This window comes from Lepus europaeus, chromosome 10 (assembly GCF_033115175.1).
Source record: "Lepus europaeus isolate LE1 chromosome 10, mLepTim1.pri, whole genome shotgun sequence".
Lineage (NCBI taxonomy): Eukaryota > Metazoa > Chordata > Mammalia > Lagomorpha > Leporidae > Lepus > Lepus europaeus.
The window spans coordinates 97,233,899-97,247,159 of NC_084836.1; the positions used below are offsets into that span (position 1 = coordinate 97,233,899).

Sequence of the window (13,261 nt, forward strand, 5' to 3'; positions counted from 1 at the left end):
ATGGCCTGGGAAAGCAGTAGAAGATGGCCCAACACCGGATTCTGTCCCGGTTGCTCCTCTTCCAGTCCAGCTCTCTGCTGTGGCCCGGGAAAGCAGTGGAGGATGGCCCAAGTGCTTGGGCCCCTGCACCCACATGGGAGACCAGGAGGGAGCACCTGGCTCCTGGCTTTGGATTGGTGCAGCACGCCAGCTGTAGCGGCCATTTGGGGGGTGAACTAACGGAATAGGAAGACCTCTCTCTCTCTCTCTCTCTCTCTCTCTCCCTCTCCCCCCTTTCCCCCTCCCCCCTTTCCCCCTCCCCCTTCCCCTCTCCCTCCTCCTCCCTATCCCCCCCCCCCGCCCCCGTAACTCTTTTTAAAATAAATAAAATAAATCTTTGGAAAAAAAAAAAAAAGGAAGCCTGGAGTAGAGAGACTGGGCAGGGGCCGCAAGAAGAGAGCAGTGGTCTGAAGCAGGCGAACAGTCCTAGGAATTAGAGTGGAGGGTGGATCAGTAGCTGTTAGCACCCAGCAGGCCTTGCTGGGAGAAGGGTGGTGCATAGCAGAGGAGCACTGGGCGCCTCCCTGCCAAGGTTTGGGGAGCTGCACAGTCAAGTGTGCTTTTGAGCAAGTGACCAGAAGATGAGAAGAATCTTACTCTTCACTTGGATGTCAAGTGAAAGCCACTTTTTTTAAGCCTTAGAGATCTCTGAAATACTGTTCAGAGGCAAACAGACTATATCTCCCTAAGGTTGGCAATATAATAGCTATAGAGCACAGATGCCTAAGGGTGGTTCTGATGTCTGAACCAGGGAATGGAGAGATCCAAAATGGTCCGTGAGCACTTAGGAAGCAGCTCCTATACTCAGCAAGCAAGCCTAGTTCTGAGGGTCATTGGTCCCAGGCACGTGGCATAGACTTTGTGTGGACACTTTCCTCATTGTTGGTGACAGATGGTATGAGCCCTTGCAATCCCTATTCTGTGTTCTGGGATGGATTGCATCCAGATGGATTTGTGAAGTTAGATAAAGTCTTCAGAGTTTTGGGACACTTTTTTATAAATACTGTTGGCATAAGGAAGGGAGTTACCCTAACATCTGCCTCACACAAGAGGCAGGAGACCAGGTTTCTAAAGTTGCCTTCCAACTGTTTATGGCCATTTTTCTAAACTGTGAACTTAGCGGTCTTGGCTGGTAGGAATGATACGACTTAGCTTCCTGCTGGTTGAGATGGCCGAGCCGCAAGTGCTCAGCCCCTGCAGTTGTTGAGGAAGGTGTCACCCCAGCACAAGGGAGACCAGATGGAGCTCCTGAGTTCCCTGGCCTAGCCCTGACTATTGTGAGCATTTAGGGAATGAACCAGTGGGTAGAAGATCAGTTCATTCTCATTCTCTCTCTTCTCCATCTGTCTTCCCTCCCGGGTTGTCACTCTGCGTTTCAAATACATAAATAAGCCTAAAGAAAAAGTACTGGTGCAGGGTAGGACTTAATAAATGATAGCTCATTATTTTAAAAAGTTAATATGTTACTAAACCACAAGTAATTTTAATAATTAAATTTGTAACCTAAGAAGTTAAAAACAAGAATTTTTTTAAAAGATTTATTTATTTATTTGAAAGGCAGAGTTACAGAAAGAGAGAGAGAAAAAATCTTCCATCTGCTGGTTCACTCCACAAATGGCTGCGACAACCAGAGCTGGGCCAATCCGAAGGAGCCTGGAGCTCCCACACAGGTGCAGAGACCCTAGGACTTGGGCCATCTTCTACTGCTTTCTCAGGCCTTACAAAGAGCTGGATTGAAAAAAGAGCAGCCTGGACATGAACTGGTGCCCATATGGGATGCTGGTACCACAGGCAGAGGCTTAGCCTACTAAGCTACAGAGCCAGCTCCCAAAGACACTTTTTTAAAAGAGTAATTTATTGAGGCCAGCATTGTGGTACAGTCGTTTGTTGCCGCCTATAACACTGGCATTCCATATGGGTGCTGGTTCATGTGTCAGATACTCCACTTCCTATTCAGCTCCTTGCTAAAGAGCCTGGGAGGCAACGGAGAATGGCCAAGTGCTTGAGCCCCTGGTTTTGGCCTAGCCCAGCCCTAACCATTGCGGCCATTTGAAGAGTGAATCAGTGGATGGAAGATCTGTCTTTTTTTTTTTTTTTTTTTTTTAAGATTTATTTATTTATTTGAAAGAATCAGAGAGGAGAGAGATATCTTCCATCTGCTGATTCACTCCCCAGATGGTTGGCATCTGCCAGGACTGGGCCAGGCCGAAGCTAGGAGCTTCTTCCAGGTCTCCCACATGGGTGCAAGTGCCAGAGGACTTGAGCCATCTTCTGCTGCTTTCCCAGGCACATAAGCTGGGAGCTGGCTCAGAGGTGGAGCAGCTGGGACTCAAACCAGCACCCATATTAGATGCCTACATTAAAGGTGGCAGCTCTACCTGCTAAGCCACGATGTAGGCCTTTCTCTCTTTTTTTTTTTTTTTTTTTTTTTGACAGAGTGGACAGTGAGAGAGAGAGACAGAGAGAAAGGTCTTCCTTTGCCGTTGGTTCACCCTCCAATGGCCGCTGCGGTTGGCGCTCTGCGGCCCGCGCACCGCGTTGATCCGATGGCAGGAGCCAGGTGCTTCTCCTGGTCTCCCATGGGGTGCAGGGCCCAAGCACTTGGGCCATCCTCCACTGCACTCCCTGGCCACAGCAGAGAGCTGGCCTGGAAGAGAGGCAACCGGGACAGAATCCGGTGCCCAGACCGGGACTAGAACCCGGTGTGTCAGCACCGCAAGGCGGAGGATTAGCCTAGTGAGCCGCGGCGCCGGCTGGCCTTTCTCTCTTTTTAAAAGATTTATTTATTTATTTGAAAAGCAGACTTAGAAAGAAGGCATGATAAGAGAGAGAGAAATCTTCCATCTGCTGGTTCATTCCCCAGATGCAATGTCCAGGGCTGGGTCAGATCAGAGCCAGGAGCCAGGAACTTCATCTCAGTCTCTCACATGGATGGCAGGAACCCAGATTCTTGGGCTGTCGTCTGCTGCCTTCCCAAGCACATTAGCAGGAAGCTGGAGTGGAAGCAGAACAGCCAAGACTTAACCAGCACTCCAACATGGGAGTGAGCATTGCAAGCCACAGCCTAACCTGCTGCTCCGCAACACTGGCCTTGAAATATTTTTGGATGAAGTAATTGGATGTCTGGGGTTGGCTTCAGAATCATCCGGTGGAAGAGGAAGAGAAGGACTGTGGTATGGTGTGGAGGAAGTGTGATTAGCCAGGTACTAACAGTTCTTTAAGCTGGTGATGCTGTTTTTATGTTATTGTGTATATTTGAAATTTCCCATGGTATTAAAAGTAAAGATGATTGAATACCAAAAATGCAAATAATCTTATAGCAGAAATGGGGTGTGTGTGTATATATATATATATATATATATGTACATATATATATATGCCATAGCTATGTAAAAACAGGAATAAATATGGAAGATGCATTATCTTGGGATAATGGGACACAGTAACTTTTCTGATTTCCAGATTCTGTATAATTTTGTGAATTTTACTTCTTTATTTTCACACAATGGTTAAAAGTAGTTACAGCCCACTCCACAAACTTCCTTTACTTGGGCCACCCGTTCTTACCACATCACTTAGGTCATGGGTGGAGAACATGCAAGCCATGAAATACAAGGCCCATGAAATCATTTGGTCTGTCCCTGCCGAGGCAACTGCAGGTGGTACTCGAAATTCAGTAACTCTAGAGCAGACTAATTTTTTTTAAAGATTTAATTATTTATTTGAAAGAGTTACAGAGAGGGAAAGAGAGAGATCTTCCATCTACTGGTTAATTCCCCAGATGGCCACAATGGCTAGAGCTGGGCTGATACAAAGCCAGGAGCCAGGAACTTCTTCCTGATCTTCCTGCCACGTGGGTGGCAGATGCCCAAGCACTTGAACTGTCTTCTGCTGCTTTTCCCAGGCCATTAGCAGGGAGCTGGATCAGAAGTGGAACAGCCAGAACACGAACCAGTACCCACATGGGGATGTCAGCATTGCAGGCAGCAGCTTTACCTGCTATGCCACAGCACTGGCCCCAAGCTGTTGATTTTGTGTGGCCTGCAATGATGTTATAAATAATGGCTATTGATAGAAAAATGGTTCTCCAAACCTGCACTATGTGAATATCTATGGTAACATTTATCCTGGAGCTGTGTGACTCCGTTATAATGGTGCCTAACATACGGCCAGTGCTGGGTTAATGTCTCTGGTCTAATCTGGTGACGATAAATGGCACCAGTTCTGATGAGGTTAAATACAGGGAATACAGAAAGGCCCTTTCTTCAGAAATTCCGTGTATCAGCCAGAGAGTGGAATTAGGAAGATAGAAGAGATTAGGAAGTGAGGCAGCTGCAGAGTTGGAGCCGTTCACTCCATGAGGCGGCAGTATCAGGAAAGGGAAGATAATTGGCTGTGTATGTTGGTGCTGGAAGGGATGACCAGAGGAGGGAACCCTGTTTGTGTGACTCTGCAGTGCAGTCAGACCTCTGAAGGCTGAAGTGTTTCGGTTTTATTCCGCAGGCCTAGTGAGCAATGTGGTGTTCACCGGTCTCACCATGGAGCAGAGGCACCCTCTCCTTGTTCAGCTGCAGAGCCTCATCAGGGCTGCCAATCCTACTGCAGCCTTCATTCTCGCAGAGAACGGGATTGTCACCAGGTAAACCAATCCAGACTTCGCCCCATGGGACCAGCGCCTTTCTCGGACACAGTTCTGGCTGTGGGTCTTCCCACTCGGTGGACCTGAGCATTTATTTATAGAAATCAGTTTGAAGTGCTTTGGATGCGCTGTAAAAATCACCAAGGAGATCCCGTGTGTCAGCGTCCTGTAATGTTTTAAGGCATTTTGTTTTGAGTATTCACATCCTCATTCATGGAATGTGAACATCAAGGTTCTCTCAGTGTTTCTTTATGTTAGTATGTGAGAGAAATTGCATAGGGAATGCAGAGAAATTATCTCTTTACTTCATGGATTTCTGTCAAAATTATAAACTAAAAATAGAGAATTAGTGATTTTGAATGTGTATATGTATGAAATGAAAATACCTGGCCATGTGGTGATTTTGCTTGCTCAGTTAGGATACTAAGAACTATATTTTCGTATAGTTTTGACTTTTGAACTACGCAAATGTTTTTACATATTCAAAAATTAAATTATCGAGGAGAGACTCTATATGTATACTAAAATAATAACTGCTCATAAAGAAGTAATTAGGCTTGATCTTAACCAAAAGGCCAAGAAGTGGTACAAAGAAGTAATTAATTCATGTAGCTTTTGAACATACTCGTCTGTTGGCAGTCTGATTGTAGACAACACCATTGATGGGCAAAAGGAGATTATAAATAAGAAATTAGGAACATGAGGAAAAACTGTTCAAATGTTGGTTTGAACTGGGGACTCAGTATAAATTCTTTTTTTCATGTAAATGTATGTGTCCTAGATCTTTGCACTGAAAAGAACCAGAATAATAATACCACAGTAGCAGTAAACCCTTCTACTTCAAGATCTTGGTTTCTAAGTGCCAATCTCCACTACGAGGTATTCAGATTCCCTGAAGAATTAGTTGATTGTACATCTATAGCAAGGAAAGGAGAAAATGAGCCTGGTCTATTTTATACCCATAAAGCCAGGAAGTACTGAAAGATTAGTGGTGGAGGTCTATTAAAAAGGGTATAGGAAGGGCCCGGCTCCAAGGTATAGTGGGTAAAGCCTCCACCTGCATTGCCAGCATCCCATATGGGTGCCAGTTTGAGACCTGGCTGCTCCACTTCTGATCCAACTCTCTGCTATGGCCTGAGAAAGCAGTAGAAGATGGCCCAAGTCCTTGGGCCCCGCACCTACATGAGAAACCCAGAAGAAGCTCCCAGCTCCTGGTTCCTGGCTTTGGATCAGCCCAGCTCCGGCGGTTGCAGCCATTAGGAGAGTGAACCAGCAAAATGGAATCTCTCTCTCTCTCTCTCTCTCTGCCTTTCAAATACATAAACAAATCTTTAAAAAAGGGGGGGGGGGGAATATAGGTACTAGCTTAAGCTTGCACTTGTCAAATTGAGACAATTTTAGCATAAGAAAGAACACTGATTGGGGCAGGGTTGTGACTCCTTCTAGGTTTCCCAAGTGGATGTCAGGGCTCAAGGCCATCATCCACTGCCTTCCCAGACACGTTAGCAGGAAGCCAGTTTAGAAGCTGAAGAGCCAGGACTCAACTCAGCACTCCAGTATGGGATATGGGCATCTCAGGGGGCAGCTTTACACAATGCACCACAATGTCCACTCTAACTTTCAATTAAAAAAAAAAAAAAGTTTATTTTCATTGATTTGAAAGAGTGACACAGAGAGAGCTTTTACTCCCCAAATGCCCACAGTAGCCCTGGCTGGACCAGGCTCAAGCCAGGAGCCAGAAATTCATCCAGGTCTCCTGTGTGAGTGGCAGGAGCTCAAATACTTAAAGCATCAACTGCCTCCTGGGGTGCCCATTATAGGAAGCTGGGTTGGAAGTGAAGGCAAGGGGCCAGTGCCATGGTCACTTGGTTAATCCTCTGCCTGTGGCACCAGCAACCCATATGGGTGTCAGGTTCTAGTCCCAGTTGCTCCTCTTCCAGTCCAGCTCTCTGCTTGGCCTGGGAAGGCAGTGGAGGATGGCATAAGTGCTTGGGCCCCTGCACCCGCATGGGAGACCAGGAAGAAGCACCTGGCTCCTGGCTTGGATCGGCGTAGCTCCAGCCATGGCAGCCATTTGGGGGGTGAACCAACGGAAGAAAGACCTTTCTCTCTGTCTCTCTCTCTCACTGTCTAACTCTATCTGTCAAATTTAAAAAAAAAAAAAAAAGAAGAAGAAGAAGAAGAAGAAGAAGAAGAAGTGAAGGCAGGACTTGAACCCAGACACTCTGAAGTAGGATATGAGAGTCCTAACCTGCCCACAGCTATACTGCCCACCCCATAGCCTTCAGTTTAATACAGGTCTTAGGAAAGGATCACCAGTAACAGCAGGAAAGACTGTTCATTCACTCGTCCTCCACTGTGTGCCATGTCAATCCATAGACTACTTATGCAGAGGGAAAAGTACCTTTGCATTGGAGAGCTCTGATAGGTACTGTGCTCACCAAATGATTAAACTTAGCAAGACCAGACACTAATACCATGTGCCTTCTCCATATGAGAATGTGGAAAGAACTTAACATCACGTAGGTGTTAATCTTCACAAAAAATGTTTAGCCTAAATCTACTCTCATTGTTAAGAAAACAATCAGACAAATCCAAGTTGTAGGACACAAGACAGCTGGCATGTACTTGAGAAAAATATCAGTACCATGGAAACAAATGAAAAGGTAAAAGAATAGTTCTAGTTAAAGGAGACTGAAGATTATAAATTTGGTGAGTAATCTTTGAATTGTGAACCCCCTTTTCCCCAAAAAGAGAAAAATGAGTGTATATTAGATCCGTGATTACCCACCAGTTTTAAAAATAAACTTGTCTTTTAATTCCATTTTCCATGAAATTTTAATTTTTTTAATTTTATTTGAAAGAGAGAAATCTCTTCTATCTGCTGGTTTCACTGCCTTAAGTGCCTGCAACAACCAGGGTTGGGCCAGGCCAACGCCAGGAGCCCAGAACTCAGTCCAGCTCCATGTGGGTGGCGAGGACCGAGTACTGGATCCATCGCATGCTGCCTTCCATCTCATGAGCAGGAAGCTGGAATTGGAAGCAGAGCTGAGGCTACAACCCAGGCGCTCTGATATGGGATGTGGGCTGTTGCTTTTTTTTTTTTTTTTTTTTTTAAGTAATTAATTTATTTGAAAGGCAGAGAGAGAGAGAGAAGTCTTCCATCTGCTTGTTCATTCCTTAAATGGCCACAACAGCCAGAGCTGAGCCAATCCAAGCTAGGAGCCAGGAGTTTCTTTTTTCTTTTTTTTTTTTTTTTTTTTTTGGACAGGCAGAGTTAGACAGTGAGAGAAAGAAAGAAAGGTCTTCCTTTTCCCGTTGGTTCACCCCCCAATGGCCACTACAGCCGGCGTGTTGCACCCGCACTGATCCGAAGCCAGGAGCCAGGTGCCTCCTCCTGGTCTCCCATGTAGGTGCAGGGCCCAAGGACCTGGGCTATCCTCCACTGCACTCCCGGGCCACAGCAGAGAGCTGGACTGGAAGAGGAGCAACCGGGGCAGAATCCGGCGCCCCAACCGGGACTAGAACCTAAGGTGCCGGCGCCGCAGGCAGAGGATTAGCCAAGTGAACCGCAGCACCGGCCAGGAGCCAGGAGTTTCTAATGGGTCTCCCACGCGAGTGCAGGGGCCCAAGGCTTTGGGCCATCTTCTACTGCTTTCCCAGGCCATAGCAAAGAGCTGGATCGGAAGTGGAGCAGCCGGGACTTGACCTTGCACCCATATGGGATGCCAGCACTGCAGGCAGCAGCTTTACCCACTCCACCATAGCGCCAGCCCTGGATGTGGGCTTCTTAAGTGTGCCGAGGCTGGCGTTGTTGTATAGCAGGTTGAGCCACCATCTGTGATGCTGGCAGCCCATATCTTGAGGATCTTGTGAAAATTCATTTCTGATTTAGTAGAACTGAGGTTGGGCCTAAGATTCTTCATTTCTTTTTCTATTTGTTTTTTTTTTTTCTTTTTTTAAAAAAAACCCAGCTTTAAAAAAAAAAAACTAAAAACCAAAAGAAAAGAGGACAAAATATATTTCTTTGTTTAAAAGCAGAGCTACAGAGAGAGAGGGAGAGACAGAGAGATGGTCCATCCGCTGGTTCACTCCCCACATGGCCACAATGGCCAGGGTTGGGCTCAGCCAAAACCCAGAGCCTCGAACTCCATCCAGGTCTCCCATGGGAGTAGTAGGTGCCCAAGTGCTTGAGGCATCATCTGCAGCTCCCCAGGTGTGTTAGCAGGGAACTGGGTCAGAAGCAGAGCAGCCAGGACTCTCACTGGTACTCCAATATGAGGTGCCGCCATCACAAATAGCAGCTTACCCCACTGTGCCACAGTGCTGGCCCCCAAAATTCTGCTTTTCTAACAAGCTCCAAGGTGGTACCAGTGCTGCTGTTAAATTCTTTGGATATGATAACAGTATTGTGGTTCTGTAAGAGATGCATACTAGAGTATTTAGGAGTGAAATCTCATGATGCATACAACTAACAAAGTGGTTTGACAGGAAAAAATAAATGCATACATGAATGCTTGTGTGTGTATGGGAGTGAGGGGAGGAATACAGTGTACAGATTCACATTTGACAGCCCTAATCAAGCTGTGTCTCTTCTGTGTATTTTCAAAGGAATGAAGACATTGAGCTGATTCTCTCAGAAAATAGTTTTTCAAGTCCTCAGATGCTACGATCTCGATATTTAACATACCCTGGCTGGTAAGTATCATCTTTGAAAAGCAGCTAAAATTTCTTTGTAAATCCAATGATTTCTTTATTTATAGGGGTGGGGAACGGGGAGAGAAAGTGCAAATATCAGATCACTGTACAAGGATGACACATGGCAGCGGGGCAACCTGTCACATCCCGGCAGCTGCAGGCATCGCCAGGAACCCAGTGCTCCAGCTCTGGGGCTCCAGATGGGGAGCCTTCCCGGATGCTGAGCTTTAGGGAGTTCCTGTAGGTGCCAAATGGAATCCTGTGCTTCCTGTGGCCTTTAGTGAGGGTGGTGTGGCTGGAGTTACAGGTTCCTGACCTTCCCACGTGAGAAGGTCATCCTGAGAACATGGTCACACATCCTCTGGGCCCCCCTGACGGGTGAGTTTCCTACTGAGGGGCCTAGGGAGCATTCTGTTTCTCATGGGCTGAGGGCAGAAGGAGAGTGTGCTGTGCACTCTGCACCCACATCCGCACCAGCAGCACCCTGTGTGTGCTGGCCATTGTCCTGACATTCGCTCTGTAAGCTGAGGCAGGTGGCTGTCTAATGTAAAACAAATGCAAAATAATGAGAATCAAAATGTAGAATTCGGTATTTCAGTCACACGCCCACATTTCCAGTGCTCCATAGCTACCTGTGGCTGGCAGCTACTGTATGGGCATCATCATTCTAAAACATTTCCATCATCACAGAAAGTTCTGTTGGGCACTGCTGTGCTAAGAGCTTTGCCTGTGGTATCTCATTCAGCCCCTAACCAAGCAGTGAAGCAGGTCCCATGATTCTCCTCACTTCATAGCTGAGGCAGCTGAGGTGGCAAGGGGTAAAATGACTTGTCCAGTTCCTAACTTGCAAATGAAAGAACTGGGTTTCAAGCCCCACCCGTCTGGCTCTAGAGTGTGTTGTCTTAACCACTGTGCTGTACTTGTACCTGCATAGGATGGGCAGTTAACTTCTACCCTATTGAAGGTGTAGGGGAATGCAGTTGTTAACAGCTTCTCGTGTTTATCAGGATTATCTTTGTCATTCTTACTTACACGTCCCCTACACCATCGCTTACGCTGTCAGTTGTTTGTGCTAACAAGAAACTGTGCTATGCTATAACAAAATAGCAAAACCACCACACATTCAGTACGTAAAAGTGAAGACATTTAGGTGTATTCTTAGAAGGAATCACTGATTTGATTCACATCACCCTCGGTTGAACGTAGGTAAGTGGATCATTCCCTGTGCCTGAACAAGACAGTTGTAACCTTGCTACAGTAAACATGTGGAACTTCTGGGAGGAACGCTCTTCTGTAGTGGCTACAGCTACTGACCTTGATTCCTGAGCCTCTGGGCCTGCCCTGGAGCTCCTATGGTCACCACCTGGTACTTAAAGAAGCCGTTTTCCAGTCCATCCTGAGCCACGCTGGGCATAGTGCATGGAACTTAACTCAGGGCCTGGACGTACCTGGATCCAGAGAAAGCAGGTTCCAAGTTTCCCTAAGGATTCAGACACCAAAGTAGCCAGAGAAGCCCACAGTATACAAACAACTTGTTTGGATGGGGAGAAAGCATGTCAGTCTTGCAGAAGGCTTAATACTACCTCCTCACTTTAAAGAAATCTTAAAGAATAAGGTACTTTAAATAATATAAAATTAAAAACTACAGTGCTGTTTTATAACAAAGGACTCCAATAAGAAAATACAGTAGCCTGGAGGAAAATACTTCATCAGAGGTTAACACAATGTTTGGGATGCTTGGTTAAAGAATTAAGAGAAATAACTGAGTCCAAATAGATGTGGACAGTTCACTTAAGAGAAGTATGATTAGCAGCATGGAAACATAATTAAATGTCAGTAATACTCAGAAATGTAAAATGACAACTCTTTGTTCTTTTGATTGACACTTATTACATTCAGCCAAAAATACCTGTGATATTCATTGGAAAAATTATGAAACTGGCATAGTCATGTGCAACTGGGTAGTGTAAATTATTACATGTAAGATGGTTATTATACCATTTCCTGCAGTGATTCCAATCACGTAGGGTCATCTCAAGGAAATAATTCAAAAGAGGGATAATAGGCCAGTGCTGTGGCAGAATAGGTTAAAAGCCCCACTCTGCAATGCTGGCATCCCATATGGGCACCAGTTCCAGTCCTGTTGCTCTACTTCTGATCCAGCTCTCTGCTAATGTAGCTGGGAAAGCAGCAAAGGATTGCCCAAACCCTTGGACCCCTGCATCCAAGTGGGAGACCTGGAAGAAGCTCCTGGCTCCTGGCTTCTGATCAGCTCAGCTCTGGCCATTGCGGCCATTTAGGGAGTAAACCAGCAGATGAAAGACCATTCTCTCTGTCTCTACATCTCTCTTTAACTCTGTATTTCAAATAAATAAGTATTTAAAAAGAGAGAGAGAGAGAATGACAGTCCCATAACTGTGGAAGCCAGGTAATGGGTTCATCTATCTACCTTGACATATGTGTGAAATTTTCCATAATAGAAAGTTACTTTTCTGGAATGCTCTTACATATGACCATGTTCTGAAGGAGTCTGTGGCAGGCAGGATGTGTGCTGCACTGGAAGCTGAGAAAGTAGAGCAGAGGTGCCCAGCCCTCCGGTTCCCTCTGGAGAGGGTGTCTGCATGCAGATGTCCAGTGTGGTCAGCTGCCCGCAGTGTGAGGGTGGGGTGTGGTTGGAGCCCAGAGGGAATGGGAGGGCATCCTAAGTTTTTATATGTAAAGTGGCATACAAGTTGTGAAGGAGGAATTAAAATATAATAAATGATATGTAGTTCATCCCAAAGTAATGTATCATAATACCCAAACCTCATTCATTTGTACTGATAATATTTTAAAACTCTTAAGGTATGAAGGTAAATTTGATGCCGGATCAGTCTTTCCACTGATGGTTCAGATCTGCGTATGGTTCGGCCGTCCCCTGGAGAAGACTCGCTTTATAGCCAAGTGTAAAGGTGAGCTGGGGTGGGTCCCAGACCCTGGCCAAAGAGCACAGAGGTATCCTGCCCCCAGCCCCACTTCAGTATTCTGTGTGCAGTCTCCTCACCATTTGGACCAAAAGCAGACAGAGGGATTTAAGGACTCAGGATTCTCCCGATGGGTGACCACATGATTTGATCTCCATTCCATTGTAAGAATTTTCCCACCCCTGGGAACCATGGCAGAACCACTGGGGAGCATGTCGGGGGAGACAGGTATTAACTGTGAACCCCAGAAAGTGAATTAAGGTCTCTCCCCTGTCCCTAAACCTCCCAGCTGTGCTGCCCTGAACTTGGCCTTGCCCCCAGATAGGTGATACCCCTGTCTTCTTCCTCCACCAGCAATTCAGTCCTCCATCAAGCCAAGTCCCTTCTCTGGAAACATCTACCACATCCTGGGCAAAGTGAAGTTTTCAGGTAACTGGGGGGTTGGGTTTGGAAGTCATAAATCATGGCGGGCTCACCTCTCATAATGTGAGTTCATAGCCCCTGCTGGTGCCCTGCAGACCAGCAGTGCCTCCCAGACTGAGACACACTCCCCTCTGGGCCTCACACTGTCGCCCTGACTACTCTCGCCATGTCCTCATGCTGCATAGGGAGAATCTGTCCTCTTCCTCCGGATGGCCTGCTCTTGATGTCCGTGTTCCAGAGATTCACACTGCACCCATCTTGGCCATCTGTCGCCTTTTCCTAGACCTGTCACTAGGAGCTACCCCAGTGCCCAGCTCCAGACCCACTTGCCTTCTCCCTGCTGTCCAGTGGGCCTGAGACCTCTGGAGCTCTTGCCCCCAACAGTCCGTCTGGGCTGGGAGTCTGGGGTGGCCTCAAATCAGGTCGGAGTTCATCAGCTTAGCATGGAGGAAGGCAAAACTATTTCAGGGAAAGGAGCAGCCTTTGCAGTGGTCCCGAG

The 13,261-nt window shown here is 46.6% G+C and overlaps 1 protein-coding gene across 2 annotated transcripts in view; it reads left to right on the top strand.

The window, feature by feature from the left end:
- The window catches only part of DNAAF9 (dynein axonemal assembly factor 9), a 131,574-nt gene that overhangs the window by 114,939 nt on the left and 3,374 nt on the right, over positions 1-13,261 (top strand). For both annotated transcript variants that reach the window (XM_062203933.1, XM_062203934.1), the window contains 4 exons: positions 4,543-4,678; positions 9,290-9,376; positions 12,221-12,327; positions 12,694-12,768. In XM_062203933.1, the coding sequence (XP_062059917.1) occupies positions 4,543-4,678; positions 9,290-9,376; positions 12,221-12,327; positions 12,694-12,768 (405 nt within the window). The remainder of the gene's footprint in view (positions 1-4,542; positions 4,679-9,289; positions 9,377-12,220; positions 12,328-12,693; positions 12,769-13,261) is intronic.